Source organism: Rhineura floridana, chromosome 7 (genome assembly GCF_030035675.1).
Source record: "Rhineura floridana isolate rRhiFlo1 chromosome 7, rRhiFlo1.hap2, whole genome shotgun sequence".
In the NCBI taxonomy this organism is placed as follows: domain Eukaryota; kingdom Metazoa; phylum Chordata; class Lepidosauria; order Squamata; family Rhineuridae; genus Rhineura; species Rhineura floridana.
The window spans coordinates 94,327,539-94,347,045 of NC_084486.1; the positions used below are offsets into that span (position 1 = coordinate 94,327,539).

The window sequence follows — 19,507 nt, forward strand, 5'->3', positions numbered from 1 at the left end:
CAACCAAAACTAATAAAAATAGTAACCAGGAGTAGAAAAAGGAAACTGGGAACAGATATAGGGTGTTGGAGGAAAAAAGAAAGAAAAAAAATGCATGAAAAAGGCAAACTGCTACCACCACCACAGCCAAGGAAAAAATGGGAAGGGAAGAAGTGGGAAGGGCAACACTGAAGAAAGAATAAGCTAACAAATTAAAACCCACATACATAAATAAAAGGCTTGAGAAGTAACCAAAACCGAGAAGACTTGAGTGATAAACGATCCCTAGAAAAAAGCTGCCAGGAAGGAAAAAGGGTGGGAAACAGGCAGGGAGAATGTCAGGAGAAAAATTAAAGGAACTATTGACAGGAAAAAATGGTTCAAAAACACCCAGGGAAGCAAACAGAAGGACATACTAGTGAAAGGAAAGCTGAGGATGAAGAACAAGGTAGAACAGAAAAAATAAAGTAGAAAGCAAGGCTGATATAAGAGTGAATGAGAAACCTTCCCTGGTTGGATTTCAGCTCAGGCTCACCCTTAAGGGGTGAGCCTTATTTATTTACATTTATATCCTTCCTTTCCTCCCAGAAGGAGCCCAGGGTGGCAAACAGAAACACTAAAAGCACTTTAGAACATCTTAAAAGCACAAGACTTTAAAAACATATTAAAACACAACATCTTAAAAATATCTTTAAAAAACAAATTTAAAAACATCTTTAAAAGCAATTGCAGCACAAACACAGTCTGGAACAAGGTCTGTACTTAAAAGGCTTGTTGAAAGAGGAAGGTCTTCCACAGGCACCAAAAAGATAACAGGGATGTTTCCTAGACAGGCACTGAAGTGAGGAAAGTTGTTTGGAAGAATGGGCACCTGCCACGTTTTTTGATCTTGTGAGTTAAAAGATATGCAAACTGCTATACTGTATATTTTACTCAGGGGACATGGTCATAACTGTGGTATATCCAAATCCATGGCACAGTGAGATGTGTTATAATAAGCTTTCACTGTATGTAATTTATATTTTGCTTTTCCAAATATCGTTTAAAGCCACTTACAAGGCTGCAACACAAAGTACACAAATCAATAACAAGTTATCAGTTCCTGATAACCATCTATATGCAGTTAAATAAACATTCCCAACAGGAAGCAACCTCTTTTCCATGTCTCTCCCTTTGCCCCACCCCAATTATCATACAGTATCCTGCCCTTCATACATGTGACTAATGCAGGGAAACCTTTTTTTTCCAACCCATGGTACTCAAGCAGTACTTCAATAAGCACATTACATACATGCAAAATTTCACCACCAGCGCACCTTTAAGTCATGAATGGTGAAAGGATCTTCATAGACATAGGCAGCATCAGCCCCCACTGCAATGCCAGTCACTGTTGACAAGTAGCCACAGTAGCCACCCATAGTCTCCACAATGAAAACACGTCGTTTTGTGCCGGAAGCAGACTGTTTGATGCGGTCACAGCTCTAAAGTGAAAGGGGAGGAACGAAGAGAACACTTAATTGCCCAGATGTTGGGTGGCATTAAATTATGTCTGCAAACTGCAAACTGCACACTGCCAGGCCATGCAGCTACACTGGGATGAATCTGGTTATGGAGAGCAACCCTTGTTAGGGATCACAGCAGAGCAAGCCCAACATTCAACAGAATTGGAATCACATTGCTTGAATTATCACCACCACTACCCTTGACTGTTTTTTTGTGAAAAACTATTCAAAAGTCATTTTGCTTCCTATTGTAAGAGTTCAATGCATTCAGCTTAATTTAAAAATATGCCTGACAATTGTTCTGGTAAGTTTCTTCCTCAATGCTACTAACTCCTGGTCTGATCAGCCTACATGCCCTAAAAGTTGCCCCTCTCCACTCTAATTATCTGACATTCAGACCAGCAACATTGCATTGTGTTAAGAGGACCCATACTGCTTTAAATAAATAAATGTATTTATTTTATTTATCTCACAATAAATAAAATCATAAGAACTGTTTTGCTTGGACAGAGCCTTTTATATAAATATAAGGATGCTGAGCAATTTTGCATATAACAAAAAACTATTCAGGACAGCAAAAACACAAGCAGCCTGTGAAGAGCTCCAAGATGCTGTCTCTCCAATGGGAGTGAATGAACAATGCCACATGGCAAATTGGGATTCAAAGTGTAAAGTGATACATAGGTGGCAAAAAATACTGACTTCACACATAAGTGGATGGAGGTTTCAACCTGCGGGGGCTAATCAGGAAAACAATGTTATGATGTACTTGCTCAATGAAAGGTCTAAGTGTAATGTCAGTGAAAAGGTAAAAAAAAATGTTGGGGATTATTAGGAAAAGGACTGAACATAAAATAGTATCATAATGCCTTTTATATAAATCTAGGATGCAGAGGCATTTGGAATTCTGGATATAGTTCTTGTCATTCTGTCTCAAAAAGGATATCATACAGCTGCACAATGCACAGAAAGGGGCAGCCAAAATGATAAAGGGGTTGCAACCTCTTCCCCATGAGGAAAAAGCATGTGAGACTTTTAGTGTAATTTAATACCTCCACCCATACTAGCCGCCTCTCGGATGCACACCTTAACGTAGTGAGGGGGTTTGAGAGTATCTAAGAAGCTGAGAGTAATACAGTCAGGAGTCTAGACCAAGAGGCTACACTCCTAGCAGGGGCACCCAAGGCAGAATGGCCAAAGCTGAGACACCAGACTAGGATGCATCCAGACTCAGAGGAAGGCAATGGTCAGAGCTGCTGCTAGGCACCGGGAAGCAGGGCAGTTGCCCTGGGCCCCGTGCTTTGGGGGCCCCCGTGCTTGGCGATCTGCTCACCAGCCAGCTCCTCCCTCCCTGCCTGCTCGCCTTCGCCACACCAGGCAGGGCGCAGCGCTCTCTCTCTCTCTCTCTGCCAGGGACAGGGGCTCGCTCGCCTGCCCGCCATGCCGAAGCCGCCACCGCCGCTCCTGCTGCGGTCAGTGAGCAGTAGCCGCCCCAGGGACAGTGAGCTGGGCCGGCAGTTCTGGGACTGGTGCCTGCGCACCTACGGCGACTTGGCCAAGACCAAGACCAAGACGGTGACCCGGAGCAAATGTGGGGGGCCCCCAACTATGCTTTTGCCCTGGGCCCTGCACATGCTAAGGGAGGGCCTGGCAATGGTAAACCACCTCTGAATACCACTTACCATGAAAACCCTATGAATAGACTATCCAAAATGCAACATGAGATAGTGTTGGAAGATGAGACCCCCAGGTCAGAAGGCACTCAGTGAGTTACTGGGGAAGAACAAAGGACAAGCATGAGTAGTGCTGTGACTAATGACGCAACTGGGTCAAAGCTGAAAGGAAGCCCAGAGGCTGATGCGCACAGATGCGAAAGGAGAGTCCGGAGTTGTACGACACACACAATAGGAACAATACTTGGCGTGAGTGAACGGGAATGGGACACTTTCAATCAGGCAACTGCAAAATATTTTATGCAGAAAATGATAAATTAAGAAGAAATGGGTTGCTCAAATAGTGAGAAGTGATGTAGCAAAAGCAATTAGGAACTATAATTCAAGCTCTGAGCGAGTGATATCAATGAGACTTAATGGGAACCATATCATATAATGAGGAATCAAATACTGAGGATTTTTAATCTTTGATTCATCTCAGTGAACCAGAGTTTGGAAAGCCAGCAACAGCAAGGATTCCTGGGAGACAGCCCCTCTGTGACCTCTGAGTAAATATCTTGCAAACCTGAAGGTATAGACTTCCTGACTCCTATGGAAATTTGGGGAATGTCACCCAGTAAGAATAGGCTCTCCTTTCAAACAAAGAAATGTTTATGATAATCTAGGCCTTCAGGAGGAAACAGAATAGCTCCTTTCAAACTAGGAAGTATTGTGCATTTCTAAGCCTTTGGAACAGACAGGATAGCTCCTTTCAAACTAGGAAATGGTCTGCATAACCGTTATGATAATCTTAAAGGAAGAGACAGAACATTAGAAGTTCACAGGTAGGAGATTGCAGTCATTATCTGGGAATCCCTCAAGGAATGGTTTCTGGAAAAACAACACATTCCTTGACTGATGATCCTAAATTATTTTGTTGTTCTTATTTGTCACGTCCACATCTTCCTGGAGACATTTACATTGGGTTTACATTGGGGTCAGTTTAGTTAGGAAAAGGTATAAAACATGAGGAGTGAGAAGGGGAGGGCAGTTCCTCCTTCGGTAGGGCTCAACAGCTGCCTTTCTTATCAACGCACTCTAGCATCTTTGGGACAATTTGCAGAACCTCAGGGCTAAGGATCTGAGTGAGATCTTTCAAATCTAGCGCTGGTTACAAAGGGCAGAGCATTTGGCTCATTGGGCTAGATACGAAAGTCTCTCTCCCAGCCTTAGTCTTGCTGCAACTCTCGAGGAAAAGTATATGCAACTTCTGTGCTTCTTTCTCTCCTTTTTTCTTTCTGTGTGGATGAGTTTGATGTGAAAGTGTTCATACGGTTAGTCTCTTTGCTTTAGTCTATCCAGTGTTGCTGGCTGAATGAATAATACGTAGAAAGCTGCTTATTGTTAACTGTAATTGTAAAACTGCAATGTTTTTCCTTGTTTCCTCTCTAAATAAAATCACTATTTTACTTTCTGTGTATGTGTCATTGGGTTAAGGGTAAAATTATACATGCTCTGGGGGGTGGCGTGTGGGTAACTCCAGCAAAAGTTCCTGCTACTCTCTTTATAGGGGAACTTGCATTTCTAGTGAGCTCCGCTCATGAGGAAGTTCAAGATCCATTCGTAACAATCAACATAACCATCATCCAAGTCTATGCTGCCAAGTCTTGGCAAACACAAAAGAAGAATAACTGGAGAGATTTTACACAGAAGTACAGGAAGAAATTGATCACACACCAAAATAGGATGCTCTGAATATCATGGGGGACTGGAATGCAAAAGTAAGAAACAGAGAAGAACTAGAAATTGTGGGAAAATGGGGCTTAGGAAATAGAAATGAAGCAGGAGAGAGACTTACTGAATTTTGTGGAGCCAGTAATTTGTTTCTTGCAAACAAATTTTTTGAGCAACCAAAAAGACAACTATACACATGGACATCACCAAATGCTCAATATAGGAATCAAATTGATTATATAACTGGAATCAGAAGATGCAGAAGTTCCATACTTTCTGTGAAAACAAGACCAGGAGCAGACTGTGGTACAGATCATGAACTGGTCATATTGAAAATCAGAGTAAAGCTAAAGAACAAGAAAGCAATCATAATGCCAAAATACAATTTAAATAACATCCCAGAAGAATATAAAGATCAAATAAGGAACAGATTTGAGGCTTTAAACTTAGTTGACAAAGAACCAGAGGAACTATTGAGTGAAGTCAGAGACATTATCAGGGAAGAATGCAAAAAGACAATACCTCTAGTTAAAAAGAGAGAAAGGCCTCAATGGATGACTGACAAAACTCTTAAAATGGTTAAAGAGAGAAGGAAAGCAAAAGGAGACAGAAACACAGTCAGAACACTAAATGTAATAATGCAGCGACTAGTGCGTAGGGACAAAGAGAACCATTACAATAGTTATTGTATAGAAATAGAAGAGGACAACAAAAAGGTAGAACAAGAGCCCTATTCCAAAAGATTAGGGAAATGAAAGGGACATTTAAATCAAGACTAGGGATGTTGAATAATCAACAGGAGAACACACTGACTGACCGAGATAAAATAAAAGGAAGAACTCTATAAAAGAGATGCCAGGACGACAGATTCATTCATGGAAGAACTGTATGTTGAAGAAACAGAAATCTTAGAATGTGAGGTGAAAGCTGCTCTTAAAATTCTTGGAAGAAACAAATCACCAGGAACAGATGGCATGCCAACAGAGTTGCTATCAGCTACTGAGACTGAATCTGTCCAAATTTTGACAAAAATTGCCAGCAAATATGGAAAATAAAACAATGGCCCACAGACTGGAAGTGTTCAATATACATCCCAATTCCAAAGAAAGGGGATCCCAGGGAATGCAGTAATTATCAAACTATTTGCCTTAATATCCCATGCAAGTAAAGTAATGCTCACGATTCTACAACAAAGGCTCTTACCATAAATGGAGTGAGAAATGCCTGATGTGAAAGTTGGATTTAGAAAGGGAAGAGGTACCAGAAATCATATCGCAAACATACATTGGGCAACGGAACAGACCAAGGAACATAAGAAGAGCCTGCTGGATCAGGCCAGTGGCCCATCTAGTCCAGCATCCTGTTCTCACAGTGGCCAACCAGGTGCCTGGGGGAAGCCCGCAAGCAGGACCCAAGTGCAAGAACGCTCTCCCCTCCTGAGGCTTCCGGCAACTGGTTTTCAGAAGCATGCTGCCTCTGACTAGGGTGGCACAGCACAGCCATCACGGCTAGTAGCCATTGATAGCCCTGTCCTCCATGAACTTGTCTAATCTTCTTTTAAAGCCATCCAAGCTGGTGGCCATTACCGCATCTTGTGGGAGCAAATTCCATAGTTTAACTATGCGCTGAGTAAAGAAGTACTTCCTTTTGTCTGTCCTGAATCTTCCAACATTCAGCTTCTTTGAATGTCCACGAGTTCTAGTATTATGAGAGAGGGAGAAGAACTTTTCTCTATCCACATTCTCAATGCCATGCATAATTTTATACACTTCTATCATGGCTCCTCTGACCCGCCTTTTCTCTAAACTAAAAAGCCCCAAATGCTGCAACCTTTCCTCGTAAGGGAGTCGCTCCATCCCCTTGATCATTCTGGTTGCCCTCTTCTGAACCTTTTCCAACTCTATAATATCCTTTTTGAGATGAGGCGACCAGAACTGTACACAGTATTCCAAATGTGGCCGCACCATAGATTTATACAATGGCATGATGATATCGGCTGTTTTATTTTCAATACCTTTCCTAATTATCGCTAGCATGGAATTTGCCTTTTTCACAGCTGCCGCACACTGGGTCAACATTTTCATCGTGCTGTCCACTACAACCCGGAGGTCTCTCTCCTGGTCGGTCACTGCCAGTTCAGACCCCATGAGCGTATATGTGAAATTCAGATGTTTTGCTCCAATATGCATAATTTTACACTTGTTTATATTGAATTGCATTTGCCATTTTTCTGCCCATTCACTCAGTTTGGAGAGGTCTTTTTGGAGCTCTTCGCAATCCCTTTTTGTTTTAACAACCCTGAACGATTTAGTGTCGTCAGCAAACTTGGCCACTTCACTGCTCACTCCTAATTCCAGGTCATTAATGAACAAGTTGAAAAGTACAGGTCCCAATACCGATCCTTGAGGGACTCCACTTTCTACAGCCCTCCATTGGGAGAACTGTCCGTTTATTCCTACTCTCTGCTTTCTGCTTCTTAACCAATTCCTTATCCACAAGAGGACCTCTCCTCTTATTCCATGACTGCTAAGCTTCCTCAGAAGTCTTTGGTGAGGTACCTTGTCAAACGCTTTTTGAAAGTCTAAGTACACTATGTCCACTGGATCACCTCTATCTATATGCTTGTTGACACTCTCAAAGAATTCTAATAGGTTACTGAGACAGGACTTTCCCTTGCAGAAGCCATGCTGGCTCTGCTTCAGCAAGGCTTGTTCTTCTATGTGCTTAGTTAATCTAGCTTTAATAATACTTTCTACCAGTTTTCCAGGGACAGAAGTTAAGCTAACTGGCCTGTAATTTCCGGGATCCCCTCTGGATCCCTTTTTGAAGATTGGCGTTACATTTGCCACTTTCCAGTCCTCAGTCACGGAGGAGGACCTGAGGGACAAGTTACATATTTTAATTAGCAGATCAGCAATTTCACATTTGAGTTCTTTGAGAACTCTCGGGTGGATGCCATCTGGGCCCGGTGATTTGTCAGTTTTTATATTGTCCATTAAGCCTAGAACTTCCTCTCTCGTTACCACTATTTGTCTCAGTTCCTCAGAATCCCTTCCTGCAAATGTCAGTTCAGGTTCAGGGATCTGCCCTATATCTTCCACTGTGAAGACAGATGCAAAGAATTCATTTAGCTTCTCTGCAATCTCCTTATCGTTCTTTAGTACACCTTTGACTCCCTTATCATCCAAGGGTCCAATCGCCTCCCTAGATGGTCTCCTGCTTTGAATGTATTTATAGAATTTTTTGTTGTTGGTTTTTATGTTCTTAGCAATGTGCTCCTCAAATTCTTTTTTAGCATCCCTTATTGTCTCCTTGCATTTCTTTTGCCAGAGTTTGTGTTCTTTTTTATTTTCTTCATTCGGACAAGACTTCCATTTTCTGAAGGAAGACTTTTTGCCTCTAAGAACTTCCTTGACTTTGCTCGTTAACCATGCTGGCATCTTCTTGGCCCTGGCGGTACCTTTTCTGATCTGCGGTATGCACTCCAGTTGAGCTTCTAATATAGTGTTTTTAAACAACTTCCAAGCATTTTCGAGTGATGTGGCCCTCTGGACTTTCTTTTTCAGCTTTCTTTTTACCAATCCCCTCATTTTTGTGAAGTTTCCTCTTTTGAAGTCAAATGTGACCGTGTTGGATTTTCTTGGCAATTGGCCATTTACATGTATGTTTAATAGCACTGTGGTCACTGCTCCCAATCGGTTCAACAACACTTACATCTCGCACCAGGTCCCAGTCCCCACTGAGGATTAAGTCCAGGGTTGCCGTCCCTCTGGTCGGTTCCATGACCAACTGGTCTAGGGAATAGTCATTTAGAATATCTAGAAACTTTGCTTCTTTGTCATGACTGGAACACATATGCGGCCAGTCTATGTCCGGGTAGTTGAAGTCACCCATTACTACCACATTTCCTAGTTTGGATGCTTCCTCAATTTCGTATCTCATCTCAAGGTCTCCCTGAGCATTTTGATCAGGGGGACGATAGATCGTTCCCAGTATTAAGTCCCTCCTGGGGCATGGTATCACCACCCACAACGATTCTGTGGAGGAGTCCGCCTCTTTTGGGGTTTCCAGCTTGCTGGATTCAATGCCTTCTTTCACGTATAGAGCGACTCCGCCACCAATACGTCCTTCCCTGTCCTTCCGATATAGTTTATATCCAGGGATAACCGTATCCCACTGGTTTTCTCCATTCCACCAGGTCTCCGTTATGCTCACTATATCAATGCTCTCCTCTAAGACCAAGCACTCCAGTTCTCCCACCTTGGTTCGGAGGCTCCTAGCATTAGCGTACAGGCACTTGTAAGCAGTGTCTCTCTTCAAGTGTCTTTGGCACTTGTGGTTTGGCCTGTGGTAATTTTGCTCTTCTGAATTTATATCCTGTGCCCCTGCTCTCACAATGCCGACTTCTAGGCCTACCCCTTTTAAAATTTCATCATTTCTTTGGTTTTTATCCCAGGGGGGAGGTTTATTCCGAATTTCAGAAGAATATCACCCTGTGCTCTATAGATTACAGCAAAGCATTTAACTGTGCTGATCATGAAAAACTATGGAATGCTTTAAAAGAAATGGGGGTGCCACAGCATCTGATTGTCCTGATGCGCAACCTGTATTCTGGACAAGAGGCTACTGTATGGACAGAATATGGACAAATCGATTGGTTCCCAATAGGAAAGGGTATGAGATGGATGTATTTTATCACCCTATTTGTTTAATCTATATGCAGAACATATATGGAAAGCGGGATTGGACCAAGATGAAGGACGTGTGAAAATTCAAATCCTGATTGAAGGACCCAATTAGCATTAGTGCAGTGGCAAGGACTTGGCATGGTATGCACTACTTGATTAGGAAAAATGGAAATGGACTGCCTTCAAGTCAATCCCGACTCCCTGGATTAACAAACTACAGCTCCCATCATCCCGACTATTGGCCATGATGACTACGGCTGATGCGAGTTGGAATCTTAACATCTGGGGGGCCATAGGAAGGTTCTCCTTTCCTTGTTTATATAAACTCTTCCTTTTAAAAAATGCTGTTTGGATTTAGCTGCTAGTTGGTTCTCCAAGAACTGAGAGACGATATGCCAAAACCTGTAAATATCTTGAATAATCAAGCCTTGAGCTGTGTAGGCAGGCCCAGAATTTGGCTTCTTGAGAATCAGTTACATCTAGCCCATACAGCAGTGAGAAAATACTTGAAAATGTGCAGTATCTGTTGTACAGTCTCAAATGTGGCCTTGAGCAGAGTTTCTACTGTTTGGAGGGGTTGGGTGGGTTATGTATTCTGCATTACTCCATGTTTTGTCCCCCTCCACCTTGTCTACTTTTCTAGCCAGAATATCTGATATATACAAGAGGAATTCATCTCCCAACATCCCTAGTTCCCTGGATGCTACGGCTACTGGATACACCCATCTTACCTCCATGGCAGCATTGACAGCTGTATCGGATCCCAGACTGAAGTCAGTGCCAGGGACATTGTTACTGATGGTAGCTGGTATCACGCACATGACGATGCAAAGCTCATCATACAGTCCACGCGCTTCCACCAACTGCAGTACTCCCTCATATGCCTGCGAAAGACAAAAGTGTCAGAAACGTAGTTCCACACACAGGCAGCCCAATGCTTAGGCTTAGCAAGCATAGGATAAAGAGATATTTGGCACCTTTGAGCAGCTTAACTAAAAAAATTGATCCAATCTCCGAGCTGGGTATCTATCAGTCCAGAGATATTTTCATATACAGTTACTTACAGCATATGTTTACTAAATAGTCAGGATTGCAATTGTTGAAACAAAAGGCACTATGCAAAAAAGACACACAGACCAGTGAAAAGACACACTCACTGTCTCTGCACAGGAAGCTGCCTTATACAGAGTTGGACCTCTGGTTCATATAGCCCAGGATTATCTGCATTGACTAGCAGCAGCTTTCCAGGATTTCAGACAGGCTTCTCTCCCAGCCTTACTTGGAGATCCCAAGGATGGCACCTGGGACCTTTTACATACAAAGCATGTGCTCTATGACTGAGCTACAGCTAAATAGGAGCTGCAGATAGAAATTTGTACATAGCTTTGTGTCTTAATACCAGCCTTGCACTCTGAAGTACCAATATCAGTGCAAACATGCTTGGCCTAGGTTTTTAGAAAAGGGAGAGAGGTATTTCTCATTCAGTCTTGAAAGGACCCAATGAGCTTCTCACACCTCAAATCCTCCGACAACCAGCAGTGCCTGGATGTTAAATTTCCGGATGTTTTCAACAATCTTTTCCATGCATGTCTTTGGGAGAGTTCTGGCAAAACAAGAACAAAACAGGGTGTTAGCAGTGCCTGTCTTTTCCATTCATACCCTTGTTTTACAGAATATGCTTTAGACTATGATTGTCTTAGCACAGTGAAGGGGAAAAAAGAGAAATTAATTCCATGAAGCAGGCAGAGATATCCTCAGAATCCTTCCAAATTAATCTGCTGCCTTACCTCTATTGGCACTTTCCAGATAATAGTATGAAGCAAAGATAGGACACACAGCAATGGCCAGCCTTTGAAAGAATATGTTCTTTGCCAAGGAAGCAGAGAGAGATTCACTCCCACAGAATGGTAAGTGCAACTCACTTAGGCACAATGTGCTCTTTGTATTGGTTCCTGCAAAGTGAATGGCCCTGTGACCAGTAATGGAAAAGAGGAAACACGTTTAATAAACCAACTTCCTCCCACTTTGGCCATGCCAACAATTGCAGAATAGTCCAGATACTCTTCTAAGGCTTTGGAAGAGACTCTTATGTTCAGATAAACCATTGCCCAATGGAAGAAGAACTTAGCCAGCTAGCTCATAAAAATCTGTGGTCTGTTCTCACCTCCAGAACTAGGCAAAAAGAGGCTGCCTGTGTGAGGGAACATAATCCACCCAGTTCACATAGCAGATAGTTATTGCAGTTACTTATTACATTCCCTTAAGAATTATTGTACAAGTGAAACAGAGCTTGTACAGGAAAGGGTAAAGACGTAACATGCAAAACTGTTACATCTGGAATTGTTTTGCAAATTATTTGGAAATCAGTTTCTGCTTGCAATCTGTGACTGTTCTAGCAATACAATCTCTGCAACAGGATAAAGCAACAATGTATACACAAAGATTATCTGGCAAGGCAGCTGCCACAGCACAACTGAGTCTGAGGATCTGTAATGAGGCAAACTCTGCCTGCCAGACAGTCTACAAGAATAGAATTCCAGAGGTATTCTTCTTTGGTGAAACAGTCCAATGAAACTCATGTCTATACCAGAGCTGGCTTTTGCACATATTACAAGTCTAAATACCAGTCCTTGTAGAGACTGCATGCTATATGTTGACACAGGATGACAATGACTGGATGGCAATGTTGTGTGGATGGTCTGTAAAAAACGAGTGAATCAAGTATGGCAATTCCACACTAAATATCTATTTTGGAAACACTCCAAATGTGACAATGAAGAATTGGCACAGGAGTGGGGTATAGACAAATTACTGAGTTTGTCTATTATACGCCACCAAAACATTCAGGACAGGCAGAAAAAGCATCCTATGAGAGAGAAATAAAAGCATCCAAAGGGCATGAACTAGCAATAATGAAGGACTCTGTAAAGATAAAATAGCAACATGATGACTATCCAAGGAGATTTTGGCATGCATTTTTCATTTTCGACAGCTGAAAAAATAAGATAGGAGCTTGGCCATATTAGGTTTGGTTCTAAGAAATGAAAAAGAAATAGATACTAGAACGTCAAAGGAGGAAAGCACCTGATTATGGTAAGAGGAAGAGTTGATCATGGTAAGGAAATAATAGAACAGCAAAGAATGTGTAGATGGAAAAGCTGGGTTTGATAAGCTTGTTGAGTTATTAAGTAAACATTCATGGAAAGATGTTGAAGTGGACTGATAATTTTTAAGAAGAAATCATATATGAAAAACAATTAAAAATGCATTTCTGCAACAGGATGGCAGAGGCAAGGCAGTAGGAACAAAATCTTAATTACAGTAACAGTTCAGTAATAAAGTAAGTAGCAAGACATTCTTGACGATCTTCATGAAAGGTCAGGAAAGATTTAGAACAGGGGTGGATAACCTCTGGCCCACAAGCCAAATTTGGCCCACAAGATAGTTTTCCCCAAACCATGTCCACTTACCCCAGTTTCTGTTTAGTGTGGGACAGCAAGAGAGTTCCCCACAGGGAATTTTCTCCCGCCTCTGAACCCTTCAGAAAACTTAAGATGATACACGGGGACTTCAATCCTGTTTGGTCACTATCTCCCCTCATCCACACGAGCCAACTCTGACATGTGGGCAGGAATATAAAGATCTGGCCCACTAGACCAAAAAGGTTTCTGATCCCTGGTTCAGAATATCCTGTTTTAGTGAAAAATAGATTATGGAGAAACACTAATGTTACATCTTCACCGTCCTGTCTGCTTTGTGTTCAGTTCTGTAATTTCTCCATTTGCAGAGAACCTCTCTGTGAACTTTGATGTCACTTACCGTTTGGTCCCCAGCATGGATCCTCCACGCCCTAACCAGCCTGCAACATCATGCCAGCCCACCTCTCGGACCTACGAGAGGAAGCATTTTATTAAGTCCTTCATTATTTGTTCAGTCATTCCCAACTGTATCACACCAGATTGTCTCCCAAACCTTGGAAATGGAAGTGAAAACAGTGTGATTTAAAAAGGGAAGATCACACTAGTTTTGTGTTTCCTGAAAGCCTATTAGTACCAACTCCTCCTCACCCCCTTCTAATGAGAAATTCCAAAGCCTCCCTGAATAGGATCAGTCTTACAGTACAATACATAGAGATCCAAATGAATGTTGCCCTTCTGGTTTACAAAGAAACAGGAATATGACTAGGAAAGAAGAACCTCCTCCCTACCAATCAGAGAAAAACTCACCTGTCCTTTGCTCAAGCCTTCAAAGCCATCATTCACCACATACATTGTGTGACCCTGGCAAATCCCAATGCGCACAGCTGACCGGACTGCAGCATTCATGCCTGCTGCAGGGGCCCCCACATTCAGAATGGCGATGCTGAAATTGCTCTGAACAGAAGAGAAAAGGATAATAAGCAGTCCACACGCAACTTGAACAAGTCACTGCAGTATTGAACTGACACTCCCAGGGTCATGGAAGGAGCGCTTAGGAAGTACTTGTGCTATGGAGACAGTGATTTGTAAGGATACTGTGTGTCTTGCCCTGCAATACTTCAGTTAAGTATTTTTAAGGACTCCAGCAAGGTTAACTGAGAGGTGTCTCCTTTTCCTAAATATCCATCTAAAAGAAATGATCAAGGGGCAGACCATATAGCCATATTACAATTCACAACATTTTTGCCCAAACTTTGGCTTTAGAAAGAGAGACAAGTATTTCTGTGGTTGTCCCACCCTATGAAAGGAGTCCAGAGCTGCATAGAGCCACAACTTCAGGTCCTGCTTCCACATGCCCTCTCCATCTTCCTGCACATCTATGCAGACTACTAAGGAAGCAGGGCATGGTTCTGTTGACCTGTGTTCTTGGGATGCAGCACACATTAGGGCAAATGGAATTTCCTGCAGAAACCAGAGGATTGCTTCTGCATTCCTTTGAACAGAATAAGCCAGAACCTTTTCCAGTACAGATACCAGCTCTTTCCTGGTCTGTAAGGACACATCCAACCTCTATTGAAAAAGGCTGGGCATGCAACCAACTGCTTCGAGGATGTGGGGATCTGCAAATGGGATGAGGAGATGTCTAGAAGTCACACTTTTTTCATGATCTTATTGAGAACGCACTATTAGATATACCGTGTGATTTCTAGCATATATAGTGATTCCAAGTCAAAAGGGAGACACTGTTTTTACTGTCTGTGCCTGAACTTATGATGCAAGTGCAATTTGCTCACATGCTTTTAAACCCTCCCTCATTAATTTACCAGATGCAGCTCCTAGGCCTGTGCCCCACTGCTTCGGAGGCTTTTTCTTTATGCTTGTGCACACAAACCTTTTTAATTAATAATTTATACCCAGCTTTTTAGGAAAATTTTCCTTACAACGCAGCCCACACAAATTAATTTTATAGAGAGCAACATAATTAAAACTAAAACAGTGTCAATACAATCACAAACAGACAACGATAAATACTAAACCATTAAAATAGCAAAACACAGGAAGCCTATAAAATAACAAAACAGCACCACAGTAAGAGCAGCCTCATGAAATCATAGAAAAGCAGGAGTAAATAAATAAACTTTTAATGACCTTATTGCAATTTATTACCCATGTGTTGCAATCTCACCTATATTTAGGCACTCTCAAGCCCCAGTGGTTTAAATGGGATTTATCCCCCTTTATCCATTCCTTTTCACATTGCACGATACCTGTAAAACAAACACTCAAATAGCCCACTTTTCCTTGCTTCCTCACCTTTTCCTGTGCCAGCTTCTGGTGTGCAAGAAGCTTGTAGATGTTCCAGTTGTTTTCAAAGCTCCTGTGAAACAAGTCCACAATTAGTTACTTTCATCTTAAACATCTCATGGTCACTGCCAAAGTCTAATCTGCAAGACAGTTTCTCTCTCTCACACATGTTTGGATTCAAGAGTGCTGTTAAGATGCAGAATGTAATACCTTTAAAAGTGGGGAGAAAAAACCCTTTTCTTTCTTCCAGAGGAAGTACAGTCAATGAAATGCATTGTGTATGTAGAATCTCTAACTGAATTTAACTTTTGCCTGAAAGCTGAAGTGCTGTCTTATGGAAACTTCCACCTATTTCAAGAAAGGTAAGTGAACTCTCTACTGTGCATACTAAAAGAATGCTCAGACCTCTTAACCTATATTTCCCATCTGGATACTCAGTGCAACATCAGCACAGGCTGTAGGGACAGGGGCGGGGTGGAGAAGTTGCTGTGGTCTACAGAACTTGCATCTCTATCACCAGGGAGCCACTCTGTCTTGGAGCTGGCTGTGAGGGCCTGCACCTGGTGTAAGGCCAAGGAGACAGTAAACTAGGGTTGCTGCTGCCGTGCCATCCACCCTGCTGCCTGGCACCTTCTCTGACCGAGCTCGCGGAGGCCGTCTCGGCTGTGGTATTGGAGGAGCCCAGAACAATAGACCTCGGTGATTTCAATGTCCATGCTGAGGCTGCCTCTAGTGTTCGGGCTTGAGACTTCATGGTTTCCATGACAACCATGGGGCTGTTTCAAGTTGTCACCGGCGCAATGCATAGGGCAGGGCACACCCTTGACTTGGTTTTTGCTCTAGATGGAGGAAGGGGTGGTCTGGAGATGGGGGGAATGGATGTCACACCATTGTCATGGTCAGGCCACTTCTTGGTGAAGTTTAGACTTACAGCTCCGATGCTCCACTGCAGGGGTGGTGGACAGATTAAAATGGTTCGCCCCTGGAGACTAATGGAATCCATTGGATTCCTGAATGCTCTGGGGGAGTTCCCAGTAGATAGAGCAGGTGACCCTGTTGAAGCCCTTGTCACGCTGTGGAACAGTGAGGTGTGTCAGGCTCTTGACACAGTTGCCCCTCAGCACCTTCTCTGGCATTGTGGAGCCCCGTTTGCACCTTGGTACACCAGTGAGCTAAGGGCAATGAGGCTGGACGACAGCTAGAGCACAAGTGGTGACAGACGTGCTTGCGAGGGTGATCGGGCACAAGTAAAACATCATAATTGTGCCCACTGTGTGGCGGTGAGGGTGGCGAAGAAGGCCCACTTCTCTACCACCATAGCATCCTCAAGTAGCCGTCCAATGGAGCTTTTCCATATTGTCAGGGGTCAACTCCAGGAAATGGACTTTTAGACCCTTCGGAGACCCACTGTAAATTGTACGGAAGGCACTTTGAGAGTCAAGTTGCTCACCTCCGTAGCAATCTTGATACCCCATCCACATCTACTGTAATCCCTGTGAGATGTCCAGTGCAACGTCTACTGCAACGTCTTGGGATCGGTTTCAGCTGATGCGGCCTGATGAAGTGGACAAGGTGCTTGCAACGATGCAGCCAGCAACATGTCCTCTCGACCCTTGCCCTTCTTGGATTATTAAAGCTTGCTGAGGGGGTTTGACTGAGTGGATCCAGGATATGGTCAACGCATCATTGTGGGAAGGAGTGGTTCCAGCCACCCTGAAAAGAGGCAGTGATCCAACCACTCCTGCAAAGTTTCACCCTGGACCCATTGATTTGTGACAACTACCGCCCAGTCGCAAATACCTGTTTTAAGGAACATGATTGAGATGGCTGTGGCACAGCAATTGCAAGTACTCTAGGATGAAACAGATTATCTTCATCCACTCCAGTCTGGGTTCAGGCCTGCTTATGGGACTGAATTGGCCTTCGTCACCCTGATGGATGACCTTTATCGGGAGAAGGACAGGGAGAGTGAGACCGTGTTATTCTTACGATCTCTTGGTGGCTTTTGATACCATTGACCATGGTATCCTTCTGGGCAGACTTGGCGAGATGGGTATTGGAGGCACTGTTTTACAGTGGTTCCAATCCTATCTCTAGGGTCGTTTTCATAGAATAGCACTGGGTGATTGTCTTTTGGCCCCCTGGCAGTTGTGCTGTGGGGTGCTGCAAGGTAGCATCTTGTCCCCAATGCTGTTTAACATCTATATGAAGCCCTTGGGAGCAGTCATCAAGAGATTTGGGGCAAGGTGTCAGCAGTACGCTGTCAATACCCAGCCCTATTTCTCTGTTACATCTGAATCAGAAGGGGCTGTGCAAGCCCTGGGCTCCTGCTGGGAGGAAGGGTGGGATGTAAATCAAATAATAAATAATTAATAAATATATAAATAAGCCCTGGACCGCTGCCTAGACTCGGTGGTGGGCCGGATGAGGTCAAATAAACTGAGTTTGAATCCTAGCAAGATGGCGGCACTGTAGGTTGGTGGTTCCCAAGTTCAGATAATTGGTCAGTTGCGTGCTTTGGATGGGGTTGCACTCCCTCTGAAAGAGCAGGTCCGTAGTCTGGGGGTGCGCCTGGAGCCATCTTTGTCAGTGGGTAGGAATGCCTTTTACTAGCTTTGACTGGTAAGACAGCTGCGGCCATTTCTGGGCCAGGATAGCCTGACCACTGTTGTCCATGCACTGGTAACCTCCAGGCTGGATTACTGTAATGAGCTCTATGTGGGGCTGCCCTTGAGGTTGGTCCAGAAGCTGCAGCTGGTGTAAAATGTGGTGGCAAGACTGCTCACTGGGGTAGGGTATCATCAGTATATCCATCCTGCTGCTAAATGAATTGCACTGGTTACCTATTAGCTACCAGGCTAAGTTCAAGGTGCTGGTTTTGGTGTACAAAGCTCTATACAGCTTGGGACCTGGATACCTGAAAGACCGTCTTATCCCTTATATACCCAGTCGATCACTGCACTCTGCAGGTGATGGCTTCCTGCAGATACCATCTTATCACAAGGTCTGTTCCGCACAACATGGGAAGCAGACCTTTAGTGCAGTGTAGGGTTGCCAGGTCCATGGCCTGAGACTGATCTTGTATCTTTAGGAGAAGAGAAAGTCAGCCAAGTGCAGGTGTTCTTGCAACCCTGTAATGGGAAAAACCACAAGGTGGAATTCTCCCTTCCCCCTGCACAACTTTTAAAGATACAGAAGACCTCTTGGAGGCTGGGCCTGGCAACCAAGAGGTCTTCTGTAAGTTGTGCAGGGGAAGGGAGGATTCCACCTTGTGGTTTTTCCCATTACAGGGTTACAAGAACACCTGCACTTGGGTGACTTTCTCTTCTCCTAAAGATACAGGATCAGTCTCAGGCCATGGACCTGGCAACCCTGGTGCAGTGGCACCTACCCTTTGGAATTACCTCTGCTTAAATATTAGACAGGCACCACCTCTGATCTTTTTCTTGCCTACTGAAGACCTTCCTCTTTCAACAAGCCTTCTAAGTAGAGACTTTATCCCAGTCTGTGTCGGAACTGCTTTTTAATATGTTTTTGAAGCTTTTTTAAAAAAAAGATTTTTAAAGATGTTTTAATATGTTTTAAAGGATGTTTTGTTGTAATATATTTTAAAGTCTGTTTTTATGATGTTTTAGAGTGTTTTTAGTGCTTTTATTTGCCACCTGGGTTCCTACTGGGAGGAAGGGCAGGATATAAGTCAAATAAATAAATACATTTATGTAAACAAAAAAAATAAGCACAAGAATATCTGCAGTCTAAAAAAAATGAGGCTTTAATTGCTACTCCTGCATGTTCTTGCCAGGGAGATCAGTTAAAGCAGCCTTCCCCGACCTCAGGGATGGAGAATATGAGCCCCTTCAGCCCAGCACAGCCAGTGTTCAGGGATGATTGAGGCTGTAATCCAACAGCATCTGAAAGGTCACAAATTCTCCATCCCTTCCCAATTTGGTGGCCTCCAAATATTTTGGACTGCACCAGATGGGGCAGGCAGTGCTAAGTATTCAGGAGCACATTATTGCCTTGTTTTACTGGAACTAGTTATCAATCACTTCCTCAATTAAGCCCATATTTTCAAAGCAATCAGACTGATAGTTTATCTAAGTCTTTCGTCATTGTGATGTCTTATTGGTGAGAGGAAACAGCATTAGCTTGTACCTCCTTCCTGAGACATCAAGGATTTACTTGAAAGAATTACATGACCAGAATAAAAGTCAAGTAATTTCCTCTAT

At 43.2% G+C, this 19,507-nt stretch overlaps 1 protein-coding gene across 5 annotated transcripts in view; it reads right to left on the minus strand.

Moving 5' to 3' along the window:
- Positions 1–19,507, minus strand: part of PFKL (phosphofructokinase, liver type) — a 62,009-nt gene that overhangs the window by 7,519 nt on the left and 34,983 nt on the right. For all 5 annotated transcript variants that reach the window (XM_061636561.1, XM_061636562.1, XM_061636559.1 and 2 more), the window contains 6 exons: positions 15,288–15,351; positions 13,782–13,928; positions 13,375–13,445; positions 11,071–11,158; positions 10,287–10,439; positions 1,296–1,460 (listed from right to left, as the gene is read on the minus strand). In XM_061636561.1, the coding sequence (XP_061492545.1) occupies positions 1,296–1,460; positions 10,287–10,439; positions 11,071–11,158; positions 13,375–13,445; positions 13,782–13,928; positions 15,288–15,351 (688 nt within the window). The remainder of the gene's footprint in view (positions 1–1,295; positions 1,461–10,286; positions 10,440–11,070; positions 11,159–13,374; positions 13,446–13,781; positions 13,929–15,287; positions 15,352–19,507) is intronic.